Source organism: Cucurbita pepo, chromosome LG09 (genome assembly GCF_002806865.2).
Source record: "Cucurbita pepo subsp. pepo cultivar mu-cu-16 chromosome LG09, ASM280686v2, whole genome shotgun sequence".
Classification (NCBI taxonomy): domain Eukaryota; kingdom Viridiplantae; phylum Streptophyta; class Magnoliopsida; order Cucurbitales; family Cucurbitaceae; genus Cucurbita; species Cucurbita pepo.
In genome coordinates, this window is record NC_036646.1 from 9,794,032 (window position 1) to 9,818,752 (window position 24,721).

At 38.5% G+C, this 24,721-nt stretch overlaps 5 protein-coding genes and 1 long non-coding RNA gene across 9 annotated transcripts; 2 read left to right on the forward strand and 4 right to left on the reverse strand.

Annotated features, from left to right (window-relative positions):
- Positions 1 to 4,635: 4,635 nt before the first annotated feature.
- LOC111802173 (S-protein homolog 74-like) lies at positions 4,636 to 12,234 on the reverse strand. The gene is made up of 2 exons (XM_023686438.1): positions 12,101 to 12,234; positions 4,636 to 4,987 (listed from the first exon to the last, which is right to left on the reverse strand). Exons 1-2 carry the CDS (start codon positions 12,232 to 12,234, stop codon positions 4,636 to 4,638), a joined length of 486 nt encoding a protein of 161 aa, XP_023542206.1.
- A 3,275-nt stretch (positions 12,235 to 15,509) lies between these two features.
- Positions 15,510 to 18,061, forward strand: LOC111802368 (protein MIZU-KUSSEI 1-like). Of its 4 annotated transcripts, none has more exons than XM_023686704.1 (3): positions 15,510 to 17,061; positions 17,645 to 17,761; positions 17,865 to 18,061. In XM_023686704.1, the coding sequence occupies exon 1, from the start codon at positions 15,625 to 15,627 to the stop codon at positions 16,453 to 16,455; it is 831 nt and encodes a 276-aa protein (XP_023542472.1). In that variant the 5' UTR covers positions 15,510 to 15,624; the 3' UTR covers positions 16,456 to 17,061; positions 17,645 to 17,761; positions 17,865 to 18,061. The 4 variants fall into 4 exon arrangements, with proteins under 4 accessions (XP_023542472.1, XP_023542473.1, XP_023542471.1 ...); XM_023686705.1 differs by having other exon boundaries at positions 17,649 to 17,761; XM_023686703.1 differs by having other exon boundaries at positions 15,510 to 17,761; positions 17,844 to 18,061.
- Positions 18,062 to 19,435: 1,374 nt separating this feature from the next.
- Positions 19,436 to 20,171, reverse strand: LOC111802369 (mavicyanin-like). The gene is made up of 2 exons (XM_023686706.1): positions 19,972 to 20,171; positions 19,436 to 19,899 (listed from the first exon to the last, which is right to left on the reverse strand). The coding sequence occupies exons 1-2, from the start codon at positions 20,150 to 20,152 to the stop codon at positions 19,583 to 19,585; spliced, it is 498 nt and encodes a 165-aa protein (XP_023542474.1). The 5' UTR covers positions 20,153 to 20,171; the 3' UTR covers positions 19,436 to 19,582.
- A 30-nt stretch (positions 20,172 to 20,201) lies between these two features.
- Positions 20,202 to 21,105, forward strand: LOC111802370. The gene is made up of 3 exons (XR_002816254.1): positions 20,202 to 20,290; positions 20,442 to 20,678; positions 20,805 to 21,105. It is a non-coding gene; the product is annotated as an uncharacterized LOC111802370 (long non-coding RNA).
- Positions 21,106 to 21,169: 64 nt separating this feature from the next.
- Positions 21,170 to 22,688, reverse strand: LOC111802367 (peptidyl-prolyl cis-trans isomerase CYP26-2, chloroplastic). The gene is made up of 2 exons (XM_023686701.1): positions 21,530 to 22,688; positions 21,170 to 21,442 (listed from the first exon to the last, which is right to left on the reverse strand). Exons 1-2 carry the CDS (start codon positions 22,483 to 22,485, stop codon positions 21,334 to 21,336), a joined length of 1,065 nt encoding a protein of 354 aa, XP_023542469.1. The 5' UTR covers positions 22,486 to 22,688; the 3' UTR covers positions 21,170 to 21,333.
- Positions 22,689 to 23,009: 321 nt separating this feature from the next.
- On the reverse strand, positions 23,010 to 24,131 carry LOC111801965 (single-stranded DNA-binding protein, mitochondrial-like; the record flags this gene model as incomplete). The annotated part of the gene is given in 4 exon segments (XM_023686215.1): positions 23,010 to 23,207; positions 23,296 to 23,396; positions 23,490 to 23,716; positions 23,799 to 24,131. Coding segments are annotated over 4 exon segments (684 nt in total). The 3' UTR covers positions 23,010 to 23,124.
- Positions 24,132 to 24,721: the final 590 nt, after the last annotated feature.

Genomic DNA, 24,721 nt, shown 5'->3' on the forward strand with positions numbered 1-24,721 from the left:
CGAGCTCATTTCCCAAATTACCCTCGTTTCATTTCCGAAATTACCTCTGGAAGGTAAGCCACTATTTTTTATTTATTAATTAATTTTGTTGTCTTCCGAGGCAATTATCTAACTTCTCGCTTACGGATGAGAAAGTGCCCAACGACGACTTTTCCACGTCTCCCCTCACTAAAATCATTACTTAAAAATAATTATTANTTTTTTTTTTTTTTTTTTTTTTTTATAAAATATTTCCAAAATCTAGTATTTATTTTCAAAGTTCTCATTTGTTTTTAAGACTTTGAAAGTGTATGCAATTTATGCAAATAAAATTATAATTAAAGAAAATTATAATATCTTAGAAATTATTTAAAATTCGTAATTTCTTTTTTTTTTTTTTTTTTAATTTCCTCTTCCAAAAAAAGGCAAATGGGACCTTTTTTTTCCACGATATTTCCAGCCGGTGACGATGACCCGTCTCAAAAAGCGCCATATTCTTTTGAGGCACGTCACTCCATTATCCCACTTCATCTTACCATTTTTTATTTTTCCGAAATTTCCGTAATTTCTTTTTGTTTACCTAAATTACTATAATATCTTCTCTTATGTCCCATCAATATTTTTTCTTCTTTTCTTTTATTAAATCCAACTTTATAGCATCTCAGATCTTGTTTATACTTTACATAATTAAATTATGTTTTTAATTAGATTTTTTCCAATATTCATCCTTCAATTTTTATAAAAAAATAAATTATTGGATGCATTAACAAATATGACTCTCCATCCCAGTCAAGAAAGGAAATTACAAATAATAGTGTTTATATTAAAAAATACTATACTAGAATTAAATAATAATCAATCAAATGGTCAAGTAAATGAGAACCACGTGCTAGTACTTATTCAAACGTATGTTTTAAGAAATTGGAAGAGCTCGTTCGTTTGTTTACCTAAAAATAAAATAAAATAAAATAAAATAAAATGTATTTACAAAATTTTATTTAAAAGAATCTAAATGCTACATTGGTGTTTCTTTTTTTGAAGCAACTAAATTTGAAATGGTAACCTATTATATTCCTTTCTTTATGCTAAGCCATCTTTTAACTTGAATTTTAAAAATATTTGAAATTTAAAAAAGAATGTAAAAGGAAAAAGCAAGTGAAAAAAATACCCCATTTGCTTTAAAGTAAGGTGACATATTAATTAGCATGTGCAAAAGTTTTATTTTTATTATTATTATTTAATGTAGTTACGATGTGAACGAAAATTAATACTTTGAATTTTTGAATTATTCTTTAAGTACTTAAAGTTATATTTCCTTTTCAATATCTTGAATTTAGAATATTAATTGGAGATATTCATGTATGCTTTTGAATATTTAAAAAATGGAATTAATGAATAAATATTTTGATAAACTAGAGAGAAACTTGATACCACGTAGGCATATGTGCGTTGCCCATCTCACCCTCTCAGAAAAAGAATTATTTTATTTTCTCCGCAAAAAATAGTTCCTTTCAAAACCCTAATAATTCGTACAGATCTTAGTCAAACTTTTCGGATTGACTCAATTTTTGCCGGTGTACACGTGGAGCCCCCTCATTGTATACTTTCTAATTGGTAAAAAAATTTACAAAATTCACTCATCAAATAAAAATAATAATAAAAAAAGGTCCCGCGCAGTTTGTTCATGAAACGTCGTCGTTTTCGTCGTAATCGATAATTATGGGTAGTTGGCAAGAGAATAAGTCTCCCATTGGTTGTTCAAATATTTATATATTATTGCACTTTGAATGGAAAATTAAATGTAAATGACCTAACAATATTCGTTACACATTGCTCGTTTTTCAAACTCTTATTTAATCAATTAATCAGCCTCTTCAATTTCTTCCTTACTATTTAAAGAAAAATTTTAATGAACTACATCATTATTTTAAAATAAATTCCATTAATTAATGTATAATTTCGAAATCAATTTTTTTTAGCATTTATGGAATGGAGTGGAGACCAAATTTAAGGTATGTTGGANTATCCTCAACCAATTTTTATTTTTTATTTTTTATTTTTTATTTTGATTATAAATTTAAATAAATTAATCCCTATGTCATCATATAATAAAGCACAATTATGTATGTATGTATTTATTTATTATTTAATTAAGTTTTAATTATTTGGTTGAATTCATTTTAAAAAAATGAATTCTACACCATATATTATTAAGATTTGTCCTATCATTATTTAAAGGAAATATATATATGTATAAAATATCAATCTTTTTTCTTGGGTTTGGAATATTATAAGATGACATTGAATTGAATGATGGACAAACTTTGTTTTCTTTTATTTATTCACGTGTTTAATGATGTTTAACATGACTTTAGTCTACTTGATATTCTAAAATTAGTTATAAATACTATTTTCATTTATATATATATATATTTTATTCAATAAGCTACCTTAAAAGTATTTTTAATATTGAAGTTATATTTTTAAAATTAACCAAATAACAATAATAATTTAGTTATGAATTTAAATATTTATTTAATAGTTATGAAAATCATGATAATTTTTTATTTTATATGGATTGATATTCAATAAAAAAAAACAAAAAAAAAACACACACACACAATTTAACCTCCATACATGTTGCTCTAATATTGAGGTTGATGAATAAAGTAAAATAATATTTTTTTTTAAAAAAAATAGCAACTTTTTATTTCAAATATTAAAATTAATATTGTCAATTAATTAAGATATAAGAGGAAGAGTAGGAAAATGGTGGAATTTGAAGGGGTTGGGTGGGGATTGAATGGATGAGGTTGAGCTTCATTCAACTTTATGCCCCCACTCTAATAACACACACCTTATTATATACTTTCACATTAATGGATGGGACAATCTTGAACGCATTCTTACCTTCCACGTTGAAAATAATAACAATAATAAAACCTATAAAAATCATTCACAAATGACCAAATTCTTATGCCTTCCAATCAAACTATTTGAAATTGCACGTTCCAACTCTTTTTCATTATATATATATATATATATATATACACACAACACCCATATATTTAAATATGTGGGGATATGAAACTTATATTAACATAGGAAAAACATTTATTTAAATGATTTAAAGAAGATGTAAAAAGACAAATTAGTATAATAATTAAATCTTCAGGTTTCTGTAAGCACATGAGAAAAAGCTTCAGCCCAACCTCCTCTCTTGTTGAAGGACGGACCCCAATTCAAGGCTTATATGTAGGGGAAAAAGAAAGTGAATAACATAGATACCCACCCCACAGCCCAACCTCCTCTCTTGTCAAGAAAACTGATAATCTTACATGGGGAATAAAATATTTACCACAAGGACTTGCTTCAATGGAATTTTATAGTAGGAAACAACAGCACCCATTGTTATTTTACCGAGTTGTAGTTCATGGCCAAACCATCTCATGACAGGGATAAGGAAGAAAAGTTTACACATCTTCAAACAGGGAAGAAAGGAGTCAGTAATCTATTAGCAAGTCCGTTCAAGGCAAGAAAAGTAGCAGCTAGATGTATTTCTAAGTTGTAACCAGATATTTTAATTTCATCAAGAATTGTTAAAATCTGCACACCTTTCCCGATCAGAGCTTTGAAGGAAGCACTACTCATGGATATCCCTTCAATCTTAGCAACAGCATCCACCATCTCAAAACCTACCTGGAAAATTAATCATAGCATCAGCCATGCTTCAATTCGTCTTAATAAAGGGCATCCAGACAACACTCGGTATGGCTAATAACAAAAACAGCAATAAATAAAATATCATTCCACAGCTTTGTAAATCAACATAAATCATAATTTCCTCGAGATAACCACAAACCTATCCTAAGGGGGTTCCACACGATAAACGGCATACCCAGTTAACCCAATAGAAAATAAGGCATAATAGTTTTCAGTGAAACAGAATTTAATTTCTCACATAAATACTTAAATGAATTCAATCCTGAGCCTTCACCTTCATTCACCTCTATTCCCTATTCCCTATCCTTTACAGTCAGTCGAGTCGGTAAACGAAAAAGAAAAAGAGAAATGAAAAATCCTTGGCGCTCGATATAAAAGGAATAAATAATAAATGGTACAAAAAAAAGAGCAAGTTGAATTCGTATACGCAGAGATAGGAGCATACGGACATTATGGCGCGTGCGTTCATACTTCTTCCCGGGATTCCCAAGGCCAACGATCAGCCATGGCTTCGGCAGTGGCACGGGCTTGTTCTCCTCCACAGCAAGCTGATCGGGGGGCCAGAGGTGAGGAAGTAGACATGGACGCAGTAATGGAAGAAGTCATGGACGAAAAGATATGCAAACTTGGGGGATTTAAGGATAGAGAAGGGAAGGAAATGGGTGTTGTGAAGGTTCTTGAATGATTTGAAAAGGGGAAGAATTGGAGAGGAGTGAAGTGAAGAAGATACAACAATGGCGGGAGGTGATTTTGGTTTGATAGAGAGATTGGATTGATGGAGGATTGGCGGGAGGAACCAAAATTAATTTAACCTAATTTATCTTCCTCTTTGCCTCTAATTCCCATACATCATTATATAATTGAATTAAAATAAAGAGTAAAAAAAAGCTTGAGAAAGAGTTTTTATTGATAAAGCATTATGCATCACCCTCCTCATTTCCAAGGGTACACTAATTCATATAAACCGAAAACACCAATACGTATAGAAATGCCATCATCTTTGGCAACCCAAATGCAGGTATTACGATTACATCGATCACTAAGCCAGTGGCTTTTCTCTGGCCAAAACACTTGACCAGAAGCCTGCCCACGTTTGCTGCTAAAATTGCACCAATATAGTGTTGTTTGCCACACGTTTTCATGGAACTTCCAATAATATTTGTCTCCAGGCTTGATCACATGCTCACCTAAATCGTCACTTTTCGACTTGCAATGAGCTACCAAAGTGGAATCCTTCAAGTCATTCACAATATCCACTTCCCAGTTAGAAAATTGGTCAATCAAACTGGAATCAGATTGTGCAAAACATGAGTTAATAATCATGTTTGATTGAAAAGCAAGCAAAATGATGAAACAAAAGATGGTTTGAGACATCATTTTGCTTGCTCACTTTTCTTTTTACAACCCGACTTGGTTTTGTCTCATTTGGTTTTGTCTCATTTATATAGCACAATAGAATTAGTATACGGTTAGATTCACAAGTTGTACAATCTAAATCTTCTTAATTTTCTAATTTTATTTATCTAAATATATAGATTGTACGAACCATAACTAACAAGGTGTGTTATATATAGGAGGTTGTTTCTCGGATATATATATAGAAAAGTTGACTTGTTTGAATCAAATAATTTTAAGAATATTTATGGATATTGTATTTGTTCAATTGCACCTTTAGAGTCGCCCTAACAAACTTATGCTAATTTCCAATATGATATGTATGGGCAAAACAAAGAAATTTTGAACGTAACAACCCTAATTTTCTATTGAAATAGAACGGTTGTCACATGCATGATGTGACCTTTCTATGCGAAAACATGCATTTACAATCATTCATAAAATGATGTCATGGACTTGAGCGTTCACATTCAAAGCCTTAAAATAAAATAACGAAAAGTTTGACATATTGGAACTCGTCGTTGAGAGCTAAGGTGGTGGAGGAGGATAAAGGGAATGTTTCGAAGGAGAACACTGATCCAGAAGAGACAGTAGATACTTGTAGCTGAATCCATGGAATCCCTTGTTCCTATCTAGAGTCCGAATCTCTGGTTCGATCCCACAAACCACGAAATACTCCAAGATTTGAGTCATTTCCACCAAAGATTTGAGTCATTTCCACCAATGAACGATTATAATCTTCATGTGATTGATCCTAGAGAGAAAATGGAGGACTTCTAGCTCATCTTGTAATCATTCATGTACCCTTTTCATTTTAGTATGAACGACGATAGAAGTTTGTATCGCGAATAAACTTCGCTAGATTCCTAATAATTTTTTGAAGGGACATAAACTGTCTTTGAAATTAATGTATAGTGACTTTTAAGCATTCAAGCTATAAAAAATATGGCCAAAATTGGTAACCAATCGGATTTAGTTCTTATACTCCTTATATTTTTTTAAAGGAAATCACTGCAATAGGTAAAGGTCTGATACCAAATGATATGGAAATCACTGCAATAGGAGTAAGATTTGGATTAACTCGTTCATCTAATATCTCAAAAGCAATTAATTCTTTAATCTATAATTTAAAGACTTAATAAGTTATGTTTCTCATTTAATTGTTGTTTCACTTGTAATTTAATTATAAGGAAAAAGAAAAAAATACAACTATGTTAAGTTTTATTTTGATTATTATCGATATGCTCGTTACATCCATGGATTGACATTTAAAGAACTAATTAGGGTTTTCATTCATAAAGCATTATGCTTTGATCCATAGTTGTGTTTGAGTTGAAGTCAACTCAATGAAAATTGAGTAAAATCATTTCTAAGGGTATATTAATTGATATGAATAGAGGGAACCAAGACGTAAGGAAATGCTATCGTCTCTCACAGTCCCAGTGCAGGTATTGGAAATGTCATCGTCTCTCACAGCCCCATTGGAGGTATTAGGATCACATCGATCACTAAGCCAGTTTTCTTTCTCCAGCTAAAACACTTCACATGCCCATGTTTGCTGCTAAAATTGCATCAAAATAGTGTTGTTTGCCATAAATTTCAAACGTAAGCTTATAAATATTTTTTTATCTCAATGTCATCGGGTCTAAATATTTATATTTTAGTAAAAAATTCAATATAAATCTTAAAATTAAAAAAATATTTTAAGAAAATTTGCATAAATATAATTTTTATAATTTGAAAATTAAATTGGTAGCACATTGTATTAATATTTTTTAATTTAAAAAACTTAATTTGTTCCACCAAAATTCTACCCCTCCAAATAATAAATAACAATATCGTGGGGACCACAAAAGAGAGAAAAATAAAAAAAATAATATATTTTTTAAAATTCTACTTTTCTGTTAAAAGATTTGTGTTTGTCTTTGAGATTTACAACCTACAAACTTTAAAAGACGGCGTGTCCTATCAACACGTCGAAGTCATCTTTAGAGGCCCCACTTCAAGAACAGTCAGTGAATGCGAACCTAAATCTAGGGATAGGAGTTCCCCCATCTGGTTTACCGAGAGCAAACCTTGATACTTCGGAAGTACCTAATATGACTGTGATGATGGGGCTGATGCAATCCATGGCACAGACAAATGGGCAATTGGACAACTGATCCCGACCTTAGTACAAAGCGCCAGGCAGACGACCTATCACAACCGGGGAGACGCTGACGCATCAGAAGAAAGAAAGTATTTTCGGGCTTTCAAACGTCGGGACCCCGAAGTATTCGAGGGAAAATCCAAGGACCCTGTCGTAGTTGAATTATGGTTGTCAGCTATAGATGAATTATGGTTCCCACGAGTTTTTCAGCGACCGCCGAGTTTCGCGGACCCCATGCGAAACGACGGCCACACCACGCCTAGCCTTCAGCCCACGACTCCCAGCACCTATCAGAATACCTGCAAAGGGAGAAAAGAAAGAAAATACGAGAGAGAGAGATTTCGGATAAACGTCGGCGAGTTTCCAGTTTCTCCAACGAGCCCGCAAACCACCTGAAAACCGACACCAAACAATCAGTTACCACCACGAGAAGGATCCCTAATGAAAGCACAATAACTCAAGGTGTGTTTTGTGCTTTCTTGTAAGCGCCGTCGTCGGTAACCGAGGTTGGAAAATTGGGTTTTCCTAATCATTCTTAGATCGGTGGTTTTAGGAACTTTTAGGCCGCAAAACTCCTAGAAAAGAAAGAAGGACGAGAAATAAAGAGGAAAAAGAAGAAAGAGGACCGAAATCGGCAACGGAAACGCCGCGGGAAGGAGAGAGAAAACTCGCCGAAAAATCTGCCGAAGTCGGGTAAGGAAGACGACATCCAAGGATCCGGATCAACCCGAACCCAAAATCCGGGAGAGCTAGCCCATTCTTTACCTCGGCCTCTGCCTTCGACCCAGCCCGACTACAGTGGCCAAAACTTCAAACCAGCCCAGAAGCTACGGTTCAGTTGAACCAACCCGAGACCAGACCCACGGTCCAACCGAGCTGGCCTGCAATCCAAACACTTGCGGCCCAGCCCAGTAAGTCGAGGCCCAAGATTAGTCTTGGCCCAGTAGCCTTCTGCAGCCCGCGACCCAGACCACGACCCGAACCGGACTGCGACCCGCACTTCGACCCGACGCTACCGCACGACATGGCTCGCTCTGCTGCGGCCACGTGTCACACAGCTGCGCAGGCGGCCCCTCGACTCGGCTCGGCGCAAATGGCTTGGGCTCCCTTCGGTGACGCTCCGGTGGATCCTCTGGCAGCTCCCAGCGGCTGTTCGGCTCAGCTCACCTGTTTTCAGCCCGGTTTCCATTGTTTCGACCCTCCCGGATCTATTTTCGGCCCTGATTAAGCTATTCGAGGCCATTTTAGAGCCGTATGTCACATTTATTGAATTATAGGTAAATTAATTGTGAAATACTAACGGAAAGTGGTGAACGGTGTGATAGGAAACAAACCTCAGCAACGTAGGAAGCAGCTCTCACGGAACGGGAGCTTACGTTTAGCTATTTAGGGAGTACTTCGGCCAAGGCCAACCAAGTAAGTGGCCTTACTATAGGATAGGCTAAAGATTGTTTGAATTATGATGAAGTGTGTGTATGACGTTCTGTTGTGATGTCTGTTAAATGTACACCATTTATGTTTCGATGCATAACGTACATGTTATATTTGATGTACTTAATGGCTTCTATGATTAGTATGATGTATGCATGACGATGTTATTATTATGATGACGTTTTTCATGTTGAACATGTCTTATGATGTTGTTTGCCATATTGCATCTTGTCGTTAGATCGACATGTTCCTAAGACTATGAAAATGATATTAATGTAAATATCCACGAGCACGTGTTACATAGTAAAACCAAAAGATGAGACTCGAGGATTGTGTCAGAAGAAATGTATGATTGGACTTAGAGGGATCTCATGCATATTGTATGTTCATAAGCATAGGGCTACTTCCTCTAGAGATAATGAGTGCGGATGCGCACGTATGATGAGCGTGTATGCGCACAAGTGCGAATGCACACAGATGAGGGTGTTCATGAGGTGCATGACACTATGGGGTTCCACTGACCTCCGGACGTCGCTATAGATTAGCTTGACCAGAGGGTCCAAGGGGTGTGCGAGCGCCCTGGGGATTCACACTCGCACGTGTGAGTCGTGTGTAGGGAAGTACTACACATCCAATTTATCCGAGACTGGAGGCCACCCTTAAGATGATTAGAGATAGGTCCCTAATTCATGATTGCATGTGTTTGCATTAACATGGCCCCTATAGTGGGGTCACTTAATGAGTATTTCTTCGAAATACTCAGGCCGTGTGCCATATTATTTTTGTTTCAGGTAAAAGCAAGGCGCCCATGTACGGTTGACGGCGACATTGTGATCAGAGACTGTGGTGCGTGCATAGGATAGTTGCATATTTTAAATTCCTAGTATTGGTTAGGATATGNTCTCTCATTTTCAGCTAATTTAGTTGCATATTTTAAATTCCTAGTATTGGTTAGGATATGGCGTTTGCATTTCATTCATTTAAATTATTTAATTTGTAATTGTTTTTATCTTATTTTGAACTCCAGCATGATGTTTGAAACACCCAAGTCCGATAGTGTTTTCTAATGTTTTAACGTATTCTGAAGGTTAAACTTTTTCCGCTAATAAAGATGAGCATTTCTTAGAGTTATATTTTGCATTAGAGATGAGCATGAGACATTAGTGACGACTCTAGATATGTGAAAATTTAGGGTCGTTACAGTTGGTATCAGAGCTCTATGTTTTAGATTCTGTAGACTAGCCTATGATGTAGGCTTGACACGCTCCATGGTCCCAACGTTAATGCCCCGTCACCGTCAGGTACGCCTTGCATAAGATAAGAAAAGAGAAACGTCTTAAAACTCGCATGCATTTCTATGTTAGCATTACTGAAATAGTTGTGATATTTCACGTATTTATTTAAGAGTATGATGTGACGTGTTGCATGCTGAGTAATTTTGTTGGGAGTATGATATGATGTATAGCTACGGCAGTTGAACCAACCCGAGACCAAACCCACGGTCCAACCGAGCCAGCCTGCAACCCAAACACTTGCAGCCCAGCCCAGTAAGCCGAGGCCCAATGATTAGTCTTGGTCTAGTACCCTTCCACAGCCCGTGACCCAGACCACGACCCGAACCACGACTGCGACTCGCGCTTCAACCCGACTCTACCGCACGACGTGGCTCGCTCTACTGCGGCCACGTGTCATAAAGAGGCGCAGGCGGTCCTTCTGCTTGGCTCGGCGCAAACGGCTCGAGCTCCCTCCGGTGACGCTCCAGCGACTCCAAGCGGCTGTTCGGCTCGGCTCACCAGNCAGGTACGCCTTGCATAAGATAAGAAAAGAGAAACGTCTTAAAACTCGCATGCATTTCTATGTTAGCATTACTGAAATAGTTGTGATATTTCACGTATTTATTTAAGAGTATGATGTGACGTGTTGCATGCTGAGTAATTTTGTTGGGAGTATGATATGATGTATAGCTACGGCAGTTGAACCAACCCGAGACCAAACCCACGGTCCAACCGAGCCAGCCTGCAACCCAAACACTTGCAGCCCAGCCCAGTAAGCCGAGGCCCAATGATTAGTCTTGGTCTAGTACCCTTCCACAGCCCGTGACCCAGACCACGACCCGAACCACGACTGCGACTCGCGCTTCAACCCGACTCTACCGCACGACGTGGCTCGCTCTACTGCGGCCACGTGTCATAAAGAGGCGCAGGCGGTCCTTCTGCTTGGCTCGGCGCAAACGGCTCGAGCTCCCTCCGGTGACGCTCCAGCGACTCCAAGCGGCTGTTCGGCTCGGCTCACCAGTTTTAAGCCCGGTTTCCACTGTTTCGACCCTCCCGGATCTGTTTTCGGCCCCGATTAAGGTATCCGAGGCAAATTTAGAGCCGTATTTCACATTTATTGAATTATAGGTAAATTAATTGTAAAATATTAATGGAAAGTGGTGAGCGGTGATAGGAAACAAATCCCGACAATGTAGGAAGCAGCTCTCACGAAACCGGAGCTTACGTTTAGCTATTTAGGGAGTACTTAGGCCAAGATCATCCANCATGCTGAGTAATTTTGTTGGGAGTATGATATGATGTATAGCTACGGCAGTTGAACCAACCCGAGACCAAACCCACGGTCCAACCGAGCCAGCCTGCAACCCAAACACTTGCAGCCCAGCCCAGTAAGCCGAGGCCCAATGATTAGTCTTGGTCTAGTACCCTTCCACAGCCCGTGACCCAGACCACGACCCGAACCACGACTGCGACTCGCGCTTCAACCCGACTCTACCGCACGACGTGGCTCGCTCTACTGCGGCCACGTGTCATAAAGAGGCGCAGGCGGTCCTTCTGCTTGGCTCGGCGCAAACGGCTCGAGCTCCCTCCGGTGACGCTCCAGCGACTCCAAGCGGCTGTTCGGCTCGGCTCACCAGTTTTAAGCCCGGTTTCCACTGTTTCGACCCTCCCGGATCTGTTTTCGGCCCCGATTAAGGTATCCGAGGCAAATTTAGAGCCGTATTTCACATTTATTGAATTATAGGTAAATTAATTGTAAAATATTAATGGAAAGTGGTGAGCGGTGATAGGAAACAAATCCCGACAATGTAGGAAGCAGCTCTCACGAAACCGGAGCTTACGTTTAGCTATTTAGGGAGTACTTAGGCCAAGATCATCCAAGTAAGTGACCTTACTATAGGATAGGCTAAAGATTGTTTGAATTCTGATGAAGTGTGTGTATGTTGTGATGTCGGTTAAATGTACGCTATTATTTGAATTCTGATGAAGTGTGTGTATGACGTTGTGATGTCGGTTAAATGACGTTATTTATGTTTCGACGCATGACGTACATGTTATATTTGATACACGTAATAGCTTCTATGATGAGTATGACGTATGCATGACGGTGGATAGAAGCATACGGACATTATGGCGCGTGCATTCATACTTCTTCCCGGGATTCCCAAGGCCAACGATCAGCCATGGCTTTGGCGGCGGCGCGGGCTTCTTCTCCTCCACAGCAAGCTGCTCGGGGGCCAGAGGTGAGGAAGTAGACATCGACGCAGTAAAGGAAGAAGTCATCGACGCAAAGATATGCAAACTTCAAGGATTTAAGGATAGACAAGGGAAGGAAATGGGTGTTCTGGGGGTTCGAAAACAATGGAGACAAATAGGAAAGCGCAGGGCGGCGACTGAAGATAGAGAAGCACCAATACTCATATCTGGTGGGGCGTTTCTTGAATGATTTGAAAAGGGGGAAGAATTGGAGAGGAGTGAAGTGAAGAAGATACAACAATGGCAAGACAAGAGGCTGTGATTTTGGTTTGACTGAGAGATTGAGGATTGGCGGGAGGAACCAAAATTAATTTAACCTAATTTATCTTCCTCTTTGCCTCTAATACCCATACATCATTATATAATTGAATTAAAATAGAGTAATAAAAAAAGCTTTTCTTCCATTAATACTTTTTATTGATAAAAGCATTATGCATCAATCATTTCCAAGGGTACAATAATTCATATAAATCGAAAGCACCAGTACGTAAAGAAATGCCATCGTCTTTTGCAGCCCAAACGCAAGTATGACGATAACATCGATCACTAAGCCAGAGGCTCCTCTCTGGCCAAAACACTTGGCCCGAAGCATTCCCATGTTTGCTGCTAAAATTGCACCAAAATAGTGTCGTTTGCCCCAGGTTTTCATGGAACGTCCAAAAATATTTGCCTCCAGAATTGATCACATGCTCGCCTAAATCGTCGTCTTTCGACTTGCAATGAACTACCAGAGTGGAATCCTTCATGTCATTCAAAATATCCACTTCCCATGGAGAAAATGCGTTCATGCGCTTGGAATCAGATTGTGCAAAACATGAGTTAATAATCATGTTTGATTGAAAAGCAAGCAAAATGATGAAACAAAAGATGGTTTGAGACATCATTTTGCTTGCTCACTTTTCTTTTTACAACCCGACTTGGTTTTGTCTCATTTGGTTTTGTCTCATTTATATAGCACAATAGAATTAGTATACGGTTAGATTCACAAGTTGTACAATCTAAATCTTCTTAATTTTCTAATTTTATTTATCTAAATATATACAATAGGATTGTACGAACCATAACTAATAAGGTGTGTTATATATAGGAGGTTGTTTCTCGGGTATATATAGAAAAGTTGACTTGTTTGAATCAAATAATTTTAAGAATATTTATGGATATTGTATTTGTTCAATTGCACCTCCAGAGTTGCGCTAACAAACTTATGCTAATTTCCAATATGATATGTATGGACAAAACAAAGAAATTTTCTATTGAAATAGAACAGTTGAACTTTGTATATGAATTTTGCATATGTTGTATTCTCTCCCTTTTGAATACGTTGTTTTCTCTTCTTAAATTCAATATCGACAACCTTTAAGTCGACCCTTTTTGTTTCTTTTTTTATAATGGGTGGGTAACTTTGGTTGATGAATCACTATGTTCCTATATTCTTAACCACTATTTAGCAAGTCACCCTTTTTCATTTTTGCCTCATCTCATCGTGCTCTTTCAAACTTACCAGCATCAGGTTTGAATCTGATCACTTGGAGGGAAACTTGCTCTACGATTAAATGGTTGGCGTTCAGGAAGGTTGCTTCGTCTGAGTACAGTTTCAAACCTATGGTAATATATTTTTTTTTTTTTATTGTTCTAACTATTTTGTCAATATGTGCCTCTGGTGACCGTGCTGACCCATGTATTCAATGTTCACAGACGTTGTGCTCCCCCTCTTAGGATCCTCATCTATTCCATGCCAATACCGCCAAACGTTAGAAAAGGAAGTCAAGTTTTTAATAGTGAACATATCTTATAGAAAAACTGCATAGGGATTGGGAACTATTTTCAATATGGAATTACATAGGGATTGTTTGGAAACTATTTTCAAAATTATTTTGTGTGTTTCAGAATAAAAGTTGTATAAAAACATATTTGGATGTCTGCTTTTTGAAAGTAAAATTTTCTAGTGTTAATTCTCACAATTAAATTATTTTTCATTCAAAAGATAAGTAATTATTGAATAATGGTTTGAGAAATATATGAAACTATTTTCCGACAATTTTGGAGTTATGTAATGAAACTACCTCCATAATTTTTACAAATCATTCAATTATTGATTTTGAATTTTGAATTTTCTCCAACAGGGTTCTTTGAGAGGGAAGTGGAGCAATGCAGTATTGCAGTTGTGTGGACCGAGGAAGAAGCATTGCCTGAGCTGCAGAGAATGTTTGCAGAGGCACATGCAACTGTAATCGGTGGAGCCCCTGCTTCTAGTACTAGACAGCCAGAGCTTGATCAAAGTTTTAAGAGAATTAAGTAAAGGTGTTTAACAGAGTGCAAACACTAATATCTGAACTTGTACGTTTTCCTCCTGAAATGTTTTGTATACAATCATTATTTTGGATTAACTTATATTCAGTAGTCTTTTTTAGGCTCATTCTTTTGCCTTTTAAACTGCCTGACTCCTTTGTTTTTGGCTTAACAGTCAATCTGCTCTTGATTTGTGCATTTCTCTGTTCTTCCGCTGATTGGGCTCGAGTTACATCCTCCGTCCCTTTTAGCTTCCCAGCTGTATCAAGACATGAGTGTAAGTAGTTACATTAGAATAACTTCACCACCTGCATTCTAACAGTTACTCCAACAAATCACCAACTTCTTATAGATACCTGTAGCCAGCGGTACCAAGACGAGATTTTGATCCATAGATGCTGTGGTGGAGCTATCAAGGAGATTGTTGACGGTAAGATTAATTTATGTTTAGTAGGCCATATGAAATACGGTAATATTTTTTCCCCCAAGAAATGTAGAGTCTCCCTCCTCATTCATCGTTTAAACTAGAAGTTGGTAGAGAATGTCTACTCCACAACCAGCAAAGGCCATGAGATTTCAGTAACTCCAGAGATGAGCCTTACGTCATCTCCTATGATACTTCGCATCTCCCTAAGACAGCTCAGAATTTCTCAGAGGTTGCATTTTCCGACCAATGTTCATTGTGAACAGTGTTGTCTCCACTCTCTTGTAGGGTCTCCATCCTGGGCTCCCATAAGTTTTACTCGTTTGAGATTTGGGTCAAAATGTAAAAAGGGTCGGTCAATCAAAATCCCTCCCAATCCCCACTCTCTCACTCTCTCTCTCTCTCTCTCTCCCTACAAGAAAGTGAAAGAACACTCACTTTGTCTCCTCAGATTCCCTTCTTTTCCATTTCTCATGTCCCTCTATACCTCTCTCTTCATATTTCATATATCAGCTGGTGGGTCAGTGTGTGTTTCTTTTGTCAGGATTCTCTTGCGCTGCCTACAAAATAAAGAATTTTGAGTACTGCCCCCACATACCAAATTAAAGAGAAGAGCCCAGAATCTCTCTCCTTCTTTTATATTCTCACTCAGTCTCTTCTGAAATATTTTAAGCAACTGTCCTGCTCTCTTCCTTTGCTTTCATATGAAGACGCTTATGGATTCCTCCTCCTCCTCCAGAAGACACTTCCACTGGACCCAGAAGGTGGGAAGTGAAGAAGAAGATGACCAATACCCACTTCCAACCCTCAAACCTACCTCCGTGGCCGCCGACCTGGAAGAGATGAAGAAGAAAAACAGAGTCGTCTCTCCAGAGCCGCAGCCACCGCATCCTGCAGCCCAAGTACAAAGAAGGAAGATGCCGGCCGTTGCAGTTGCTCGGTTGCGTTCGGTTCTCACAGTTTTTGCCAAAAATCGGTCTAGCCTTTCACCGGGTCTGGGTTCTCGGGTCGTTGGAACCCTTTTCGGATCTCGGCGTGGCCATGTGCACTTTGCATTCCAAAGAGACCCCAGCTCCGAACCTGCCTTTTTGGTAGAGCTTGCGACGCCTATTAGTGGCTTGGTAAAAGAAATGGCGTCTGGATTAGTCCGAATTGCATTGGAATGTGATAAAGAGAAAGAAGGGGGGAAAAAAGCTGTGAGACTTCTAGAAGAGCCGCTGTGGAGGACATTTTGCAATGGGAAGAAGAGCGGTTTTGCTACAAGGAAGGATTGTGGGGCTAAAGAGATGAAAATCCTCAAGGCTGTGGAGCCAATTTCGATGGGTGCTGGTGTTCTGCCAGGAAACTATGAAGCTGAAACCGAATCGGCTGGAGATGAGTCGCCTGAATCTGAAACCGGTTCTGATAATGAGATCATGTACATGAGAGCCAAATTTGAGAGAATTGTGGGTTCTAGAGATTCTGAAGCTTTCTACATGATGAACCCAGATAGCAATGGAACTCCCGAACTCAGTATCTATCTGCTTAGAGTCTAATTCAGCTGCAGCCATGAAATCTCTGGGTCTTGCTCATTTCAAAAGAATTTAGTCAAGCCTTGATGGAGCCCAGCTAGATTTCTCCATAACCTTACTTTTGTTTTAATTTCCTTTCCTTTCCTTTCCTTTCTGATCTTTTGGGAAAATGGTTGGTGGGTTATTGTATTTTGTTAGAGTAGGTGGGGTGGGGGGGGCAATACATTATAACATGTTGGGAGGAGGGGGCCATGAAGGTGTATATGTATAGGTTTTTGTTCAGTCCTTTATATTTGATAAGACAAGGTGGGCGTTGCAATCAAATGATTGTCTTTGCATTTTGGTTCAATTCTTCTTGTTTCCCAATAGCAGAGACTCCCCAATCAACAACATGTTACAGGAGCGAAAGAAAGAGAGAGATTTAATCCATGCTATTACTTATTGCAGGCAAGTGCTTTTGCTATTTGTCTCCTCCTCAATAGCTCCAGATTTGCATCATCTTCTTAATCGTGGCTTGTGGATCTAACTTAGTTTGTTGGTTTCTTAACTATCCTTAACGAGGATGCTTTATGCTCCAGTTTGGTCTCTAGATCTTGTCCTATTTATACGTGGTAACGAGCTATTGAGGAGGTGAGGAGGATCAATCTTTCCCTTTTCTCTTTAGTCTGTTAAATTACAACTCCTTCCGTTGAACTAAATGATTTTTTATTTACATGTTTTATTAGTCAAAATCTCTTCCATGTTGAGATTTGAAGACTGATCTGTACTTTAAGTGGAATCAGACATATTTTCATTCTCTCTTTTGGTAAGTAGATGGAGATGAAGAGATTCATTGTTTAATTTGGATAGAGATGCATTATACAAAAGCTTGTAAACTGGGTCATACTTTGAATTAGAGAGTAAAGTTGAAAGAAGGCTAAAGAAGGAAAGGAGATTATTCTTGCTGTTGCCTTCTTTTTCAGATGGTGGGTGCTCTTGGGTAAGGATGCCCCCACCCTTCTTCAATAAATTCACCAACGATCGTTATTTCAGTGTCTTCTTCCTTCATCTTTCCCTGTGAGGTTTCGATCATCTGGCGACTTTGGTTCACATAACCTTCCCACAAAATTTTAGCATTTTATGTATTGGACAATGATCAAGATGAACCAATCATTACTTCTTGTTTAACATATCTATGTGGGAAAATTGATCCCAATATGTTTTTGAAATAAAGCCAGATCATAGAAGTCATCAAAAGGCAACAAAAATAATCAAAGGAATGGCAACTAGCATCCCCAACAGCACATTGAGCTTTCCTCCTTTTGTTGACTGCTTTTCACCCTTCTTCAGGGTACCGATTCTCTACTTTCACATCTCTTAAGTTTCTGACTTGATTCTTTTCTGATAGTTTTGGGATTAACACTTCACCATAGGTTGTTTTTCTATATTTTCAGCGAAGATCAATCAAATGTGACAGATTTTGAAGGCCTCAAGAATCTAATGAATTAATACGGGGAAAATTTTGCAACTATCATAGACAAAGGGTGAGGAATAGCAACATAAATCGTCAAAGATGGTTCTAGTTGGAAGAAAAGGACCCAATTCCACATGGACGATTTGGCAAGTGGGCTCGGAGGATGTAGCCACCATGGTTAGTGGCCTTTCTTTCTCTTCCTGGTTTCATGGCCTTCATAAGCTCTCTCTCTCTCTCTCTCTCTCTCTCTCTCTCTCTCTCTCTCTCTCTCTGTCCATACCCCAGAGAAAGAGGGTGAGAATGGGGCATTTTTGGGAAGTGTGGGTTACAGCTCGGGAAAAAAAAGAAAAAAAAAAGATAACAAAAAGAAAGAAAGTAAACAAAATGCTTAAGTTTGTCTCTAACAAAAACCACTGTTCCNCCTTTTTTTTTTTTTTTTTTGTATGGATCTAATCAATCATTCTTCAAAAGATGGTGGCAAGCCCTGCTTCATTATACCATCATTGCGCCAATTAATATGGACTTTTCACCATGTTCTGTACCCCCACCCAAAAGAAAAGAAAATTCCCTGCTAATGCTGATGGCCCTTTAGGCTTATTCATTATTTCGTATAGTAGTTTCCATGTCCAATTCTGTTCTTTTTGGTTTAACCATTTTAGAGTTGGCATAAATTATCAGCTTTTGAAATAGAAATAAATTTTTTAGATGATAATTGAGGTTACAAAGTGTCAGTATGTACAGGCAAGAAAGAGAAGTTAAATAAGAGCCATTGTGTGAGTTTGGATGGTGAGGTGATATATGCTTACCATTTGTCTGTCTAAAGTGTTACATTCTGATGAAGACTTGCATCTACTTCGGCTAGATGTCTCCCAATTTGGTCAGACATGCTGTAGCCTTAGGCCCTGCTTGCTTTTACATGTTATGATACAAGTGTTGCAGCCCACATGCCTAATCCACAACATTTTGTTTTTATTGTTACTGTTGTTATTTTATATGGGAAAAAGAAAATTGACGAGTTTTTACACCACCAACGGATCTTTACTTAGTTATGTCTTTTTTTAATTTTAATTGTTCGGATTTAATCATTTGTATGTTTGGTGTAATATTAGCATCCAATTAGAAATGTAACTTAGTGGTTACTCATTTTATGGTGTAAAATCATTGAAGCAAATGTTTGGAAAATAAAAAAAAATGCTTTTTGGTCTTAGAAGCATCCACTTTAGTTTCTTATTTAGTTGAATGGTTTATAATTTTACATTGTTATATTTTTTTCTTTTAAGTTTTGAATTTAATTTTTAACTATAGAGTTAAATATAATATTTTGAAACTTAATTTTTTTTTCCTTAGAAAACCACTTAACCATGTATGAATAAAAACCTTGATCGTTGTATCAATTTAAACTGTAAACCTTTACAAAAGTATAAAATGTTTTCTATTGGGTGCGGATGGTCTTAGAGATGTTAAGGTTGATTGCATGGATATCCATGGAAAGGATCATAACTCTCTGAAGCTTCACACATTAATGTTGTTGACATTCTGAATGCAGAAAACAAACCAAACCAGAAGTCAGCAATCCATTCATAACGATGGAAAAAAGTTATGCAACTATAAATCAATGACACAATCTGATCCAAAGAAAAAGATAAAACAAAGAGTTGATTCTAAAAGAGACCCAACACGGAATTCATCACAAACGATTCAAATGAACAGAAAGGAAACAAAGAACGTGAAGAAAAGTGCAAGCATTGGAGATGAAACAGAGAGTGGGGTAGTGTTGTTTTGGGGCGGAGCAGTGGGTGGCTGCGGAGGGCTGAGCGGTTCCAACACTTTGATTATCATCCTCTGCCCTTTCTCACAGTGCCCTGAAACTCCACTTATGAAATAGAACAGCCCTGCTCTCTCGAGTCTCACCACTGCGTCGCCATTGTTGTTGTACAACAGAGGCTTCGAAGAAAGGCATTGCTTGTACTCTTCCTCTGTCACCTCCATCACTGAATCTTTCTCGAACTTGAAATCTGACAACATCAAGAACTGCATTACCAATCTCTCAAAACAACAACACCAAAAAAAGAAAAAGATGCACTTACGGAGGGCGTCATCAACGTTGAATCTGTTATGGGAGGCCCATTTATTGTATCTATCAGCGTGTTTATGCTGAGGGACAGCCCACCCATGTTCATCACCGACGAGGAACTCAGAGCAAGTTGCAGAGAAGAAGTGAAAGAACAGAAAGAGGAGGAAGAAAGCAGAAGAGAGGAGGGAAGCCATTGTAGTCTTGTATTATGGAGGTTACAGAACTAATGAAAGGATTTGAAAAAAGGGTTAAATAGAGGAAGTGAAGCGTAGTTGGAAGTGGAGAGAGACGTGGGAGAAAGTGAGAGGCTTTGGTGGTCAGCCACAACAAAGGTATACCCTTTGAATTCGTATAACTGTTTTCTTAAATGGGTTTACCATTTTTTTAAAAATTAAAATGATATTTTTGTGTGATTCAAAATATTGAGAAATTTGGCGGGGTTCTATTATTAAAAAGATTTTAAAATTAAATTTTGTAATGTAGCTCTGATCAATTACTCTAGTTTGGGTGAGGAGGGCGGAGTCGGAGAGCAGACCGATTGATACTAAGTTTAACGTTCCTGGAATCAATCAATGGCGCAAGATTCAGAGAAGAGGTTCGATTCCATGGTGGACAAGCTGTTTCAGAATGCAGAAGGCCCTTCCTAACTCAAATTCCGCATCATCCCCGTCCTCTTCGCCACATTCACCTAAGAACTCTCCATCGGGTTCTCTTATTAAGGTACGTAAAGAACTTCTGGTTATATTTTGGAGCAATGCAGATGTTGACACTATCAATATTAGTGATTTTCTGTGACTTTCACCTCATCTCGAGGAAATCATTGCAAAACTCTGTTTCCTTTTCCAGGTTGATAACCCCGTTAGATCGGTTCAAAATCTATTCACATCTTCTGCAAAGAAATTGAAAAGTAGTCTTTCTAACGAGAACACCAAGCGCTAGGCTCGTTACTTGACAGAGCTTCCGGGATTAAATTGCTGCCTCTTCTAAGGTATGGGATACATACACCCTTTGGAGATGGGTTTTTCATGTCATGCCTTCCCCAATTGAGTTCCTTCTACAATGATATCTCTGCTGTCATATCATTATCTATATAACTAGTTATGGGATTTTGTATTAGTGTAAAGTAATTTTTTGAGGTTGCTTCTATTGGCAGTTTGCTGTTTTTTGGAACATAGTATTGAAGTTAGAGTGTCAAAGTGAAGGGCTATTAATTTGAAACATAATCCGTCTCTCGTAAATTATACGATGAATCAACTTTATGAGCCTATGAGATAATAATATTTCAAATTTTTGGTATGACATAGAATACCTCATTCATTCATAAAGGGCATAGTTGAATTTAGAAAAGGGCAAAACTGGGAGGACAACCATGTCATTACTCTAGCTCTAGCAACCCACAGTTTGTGACGACCACTTTTGAATAAGGGCGGTTGAAGCCTCTTTCTGCAACAACAGCTCTCTTATCGCCTATTAGCTTTGCCACCCTGTTCATCAATCCAGACCTCACACTATCAAGTCCTACTTCATTCATACCAAACCCATAAATTTATGTTAGCAAATATGAAGTTTACCTGAAGTAAGGAGAAGTAGTGTTGTCTTTCACTGTCTTCACTTGAGCAATCCTTTCCGCAACTTGCATCCCTTCCAAAACTGTTCCAATCACCAGGGTCGAATTGTCCAGCTCTGGCGAATCCTTGACAGAAATCGTGAACTCGGTCCCATTCGGTTCAGTTCCGACCTCTTCCTGATCCACCTCCAGCTTCCCTTTCCGGGCTACCAACTTCAACTTGGGTGGGGGTTTCAAAGGGTCTCTCACAATGATTCCCACAGTTCCAGCCAAGTTCTTAATACCAGGGCACTTCTCATTGACACTCGCCCATTCATCTTTAAGAGTTTCGGATGCTAACTCATTCCCCCCTGTCCTCTTTGCAAGCTCAACATCCACACCATAAGATCTCACTCCACTGTTTTGAACATAGTTTGATGTGATCTTCACAAAGTCTTTTCTTCTGTAAGAAACCCCTGCAGCTCCGCTCACAAGGTTACTGAATCTAGCAACTCCTGCAGGAGCGTCATTGCCATAAAGGCCAATGATAATGCGACCAGCAGGCTGTCCATCAATGGAGATATCAAGAAATGCACGCTTGGTGGGGCTCTTTTCTGTGCAAGGAGGAGGGACATCGTTGGAACTCTCTGATCTCTGTAATTCTTGCTCATTTTCACCCAAGCTTTCTTCAGCCTCTGCTTTGGAGGAGTTGTAAAAAGGGTCTAGCTCATTTTCACCCAAGCTTTCTTCAGCCTCTGCTTTGGAGGAGTTGTAAAAAGGGTCTAGAATCTGAGAGCCAAAGAGAAGAAGCAAGAGGGAATTGCTTCCAACGGTGAGCTTACGGCGGGAGATTGTGCAACATTGGTTGATGAATGGAAGATTTGGGGACGTGGGGAAGTTTTGAGTATGAAGAGGAGGAGGAGGAGTGGGAGGGTGTTGAAGCTTGTTCGGGGGATGATGAAATTTGGGGATTCGCAACATGTCCTGAGATTCCAAGTATTCCTTCCTGGGTTTGGTTTGGTTTGGTGATCTCAGTGCTTCAATTCTTTCAGCCTTTGTAAGCCTTTCGGGGCGGCGTAGGGGATTTCGTGGATAAGCAATACACGAAAAGATAACCACACACGAGAGAGTGCATAATGATAACAGAGTAATGTGGGTCAAACTACGGCCCCAATGCAATCGGAAGGTAGAGGACCTCTTTCCTTTATGTTATATTATGAATCTATGATGCTTCCAAAAAAAACTCTCCTTTTTTCATCTTCTCCAGATATTTTTCTTTAATAACTATTTGATTTTTTTTAATAAATTTATAATTATTTATTTATTTACTTATTTAAATTCACGATTGTAAATGAAATAGATGTTTCTTATTTTTGTGTTTTCACGATTGTAAATGAAATAGATGTTTCTTATTCATAGATGTTTCTTATTTTTGTGTTTTCACGATTATAATTATACATTTGGCTTGTGCGTTTACTAGATTGTTGAGCTATGCACATGAGCACTGCAACTATACAGGCAAGCATCAATGATCATCAAAGAAGTAATAACTGAGTTGTTATATGATTGAAAAACAATAAGATTCCAAGGTTGAGATGAGAAAGTTGGGAACAACATTTGTTAGTAATAGCCAACACCTTTGAACTCTGATTGAGTCGACGGCTGAGCATCATTTCCTCCTTTGCCCAAAAATACAAGGCGCCCTACATACATCACAACCAAACTTTGTCAACGGAGAACATAGTAATCCCTCCTACGTACCCAGAAACTTCAAAAATACCAGAGGTTTACCATTTCGACGAATGGCAATTTCTCTAATACGTCGAACAATACCAGTTGTTGGATCACTGAAAATTTTGGTTTCCAAATTCCCCTCCAAATACAACATTGAACTGAAAACACACAAAATATGGACCAATTTGTATGACATGCTCCATGTATCTCAGATAGATAGATTGATGAATGGTGAAAACTGAAAAGCTTACCCAGGTACGACGTGCTTCATGGCAACATCGCCCAGTCTCAGAGGATAAATCGAAACCCGGTGCCACTGAACTGCGCACCGATTTGCATACTCTTTGGGTTCCTCACTAGCCAAGGGTCTCCGATTGTTACGAATGCCACCCGTCCCAACTGATAACAGTGTCACCGTTCTCCCACTCTTCAGCTGCTTCTGCAATGGCCTCTGCCCCACCTGACCCACCAGAATAGCCTTCCTTCGCCCAAACACACAAAGTTAGTTATCAAAACAAAAGAACAGAGGATTCGAAATTCCCAACACATGAATGTACCACCTTATAAATGCCAGCGTCGAGGCCATTTTCGAGAGGTCGATTATAGACCGGTCTCGTCTGGGTTGACGATTGTGAAGCAGAAGAACGATTAGGTACTGAGTGTGAGTCCAATTCGGTGTCCGAATCAATACTGGAGCCGCTGGTGTCTGAGACGGAGCGGACGAAAAGATTGTTGGCGCAATTGGACAGGGGAAGTATGTGAGAAGGTTTAGAAGTGGGGAGCAAAGAGCGGCAGAGCGTTCTTGATGAGAGAGCCGCCATGGAGGAGGTCATGGTCTTGGTGAATGAGAGAGAAAAATCTGAAATTTAGGGAATGCCTTAAACCCTAGAACCCTTGTGATATATATATATATATATATATGTATGTATGTATGTATNATTAGGTACTGAGTGTGAGTCCAATTCGGTGTCCGAATCAATACTGGAGCCGCTGGTGTCTGAGACGGAGCGGACGAAAAGATTGTTGGCGCAATTGGACAGGGGAAGTATGTGAGAAGGTTTAGAAGTGGGGAGCAAAGAGCGGCAGAGCGTTCTTGATGAGAGAGCCGCCATGGAGGAGGTCATGGTCTTGGTGAATGAGAGAGAAAAATCTGAAATTTAGGGAATGCCTTAAACCCTAGAACCCTTGTGATATATATATATATATATATATGTATGTATGTATGTATGTATAATAAAGCTTCTGTGCTTGTATTTGGTTGCAATGGATTAACGTTTTGTCGATCCTGATGGGCCATGAATGAAAGGGGTCCCGTCCTGTTTGTTTAGGGATGGAACTGATCTTGTGTTGCTGATGATGTTTAACAGTATAAATAAATAAACAGAGGATTCCGATGAGAATTTCCATGCTTTTTAGTCGCTAATGGATATATTAAAGTAAAAAAAAAAAAAAAAAAAAAAAAAAAAAAAAAAAAAAAAAAAAA

Coding starts and splice junctions, on each gene's coding strand:
- LOC111802368 (XM_023686703.1), top strand. CDS start 15,625: ATGAAGACGCTTATGGATTCCTCCTCCTCCTCCAGAAGACACTTCCAC.
- LOC111802369 (XM_023686706.1), bottom strand. CDS start 20,152: ATGGCTTCCCTCCTCTCTTCTGCTTTCTTCCTCCTCTTTCTGTTCTTT. Junction 19,900..19,971: donor CAACGTTGATGACGCCCTCC/GTAAGTGCATCT, acceptor TGATGTTGTCAG/ATTTCAAGTTCGAGAAAGAT.
- LOC111802173 (XM_023686438.1), bottom strand. CDS start 12,234: ATGACTTCTTCCTTTACTGCGTCGATGTCTACTTCCTCACCTCTGGCC. Junction 4,988..12,100: donor CTTGGGAATCCCGGGAAGAA/GTATGAATGCAC, acceptor ATCTGATTCCAG/TTTGATTGACCAATTTTCTA.
- LOC111802367 (XM_023686701.1), bottom strand. CDS start 22,485: ATGTTGCGAATCCCCAAATTTCATCATCCCCCGAACAAGCTTCAACAC. Junction 21,443..21,529: donor ACTACTTCTCCTTACTTCAG/GTAAACTTCATA, acceptor ATTGATGAACAG/GGTGGCAAAGCTAATAGGCG.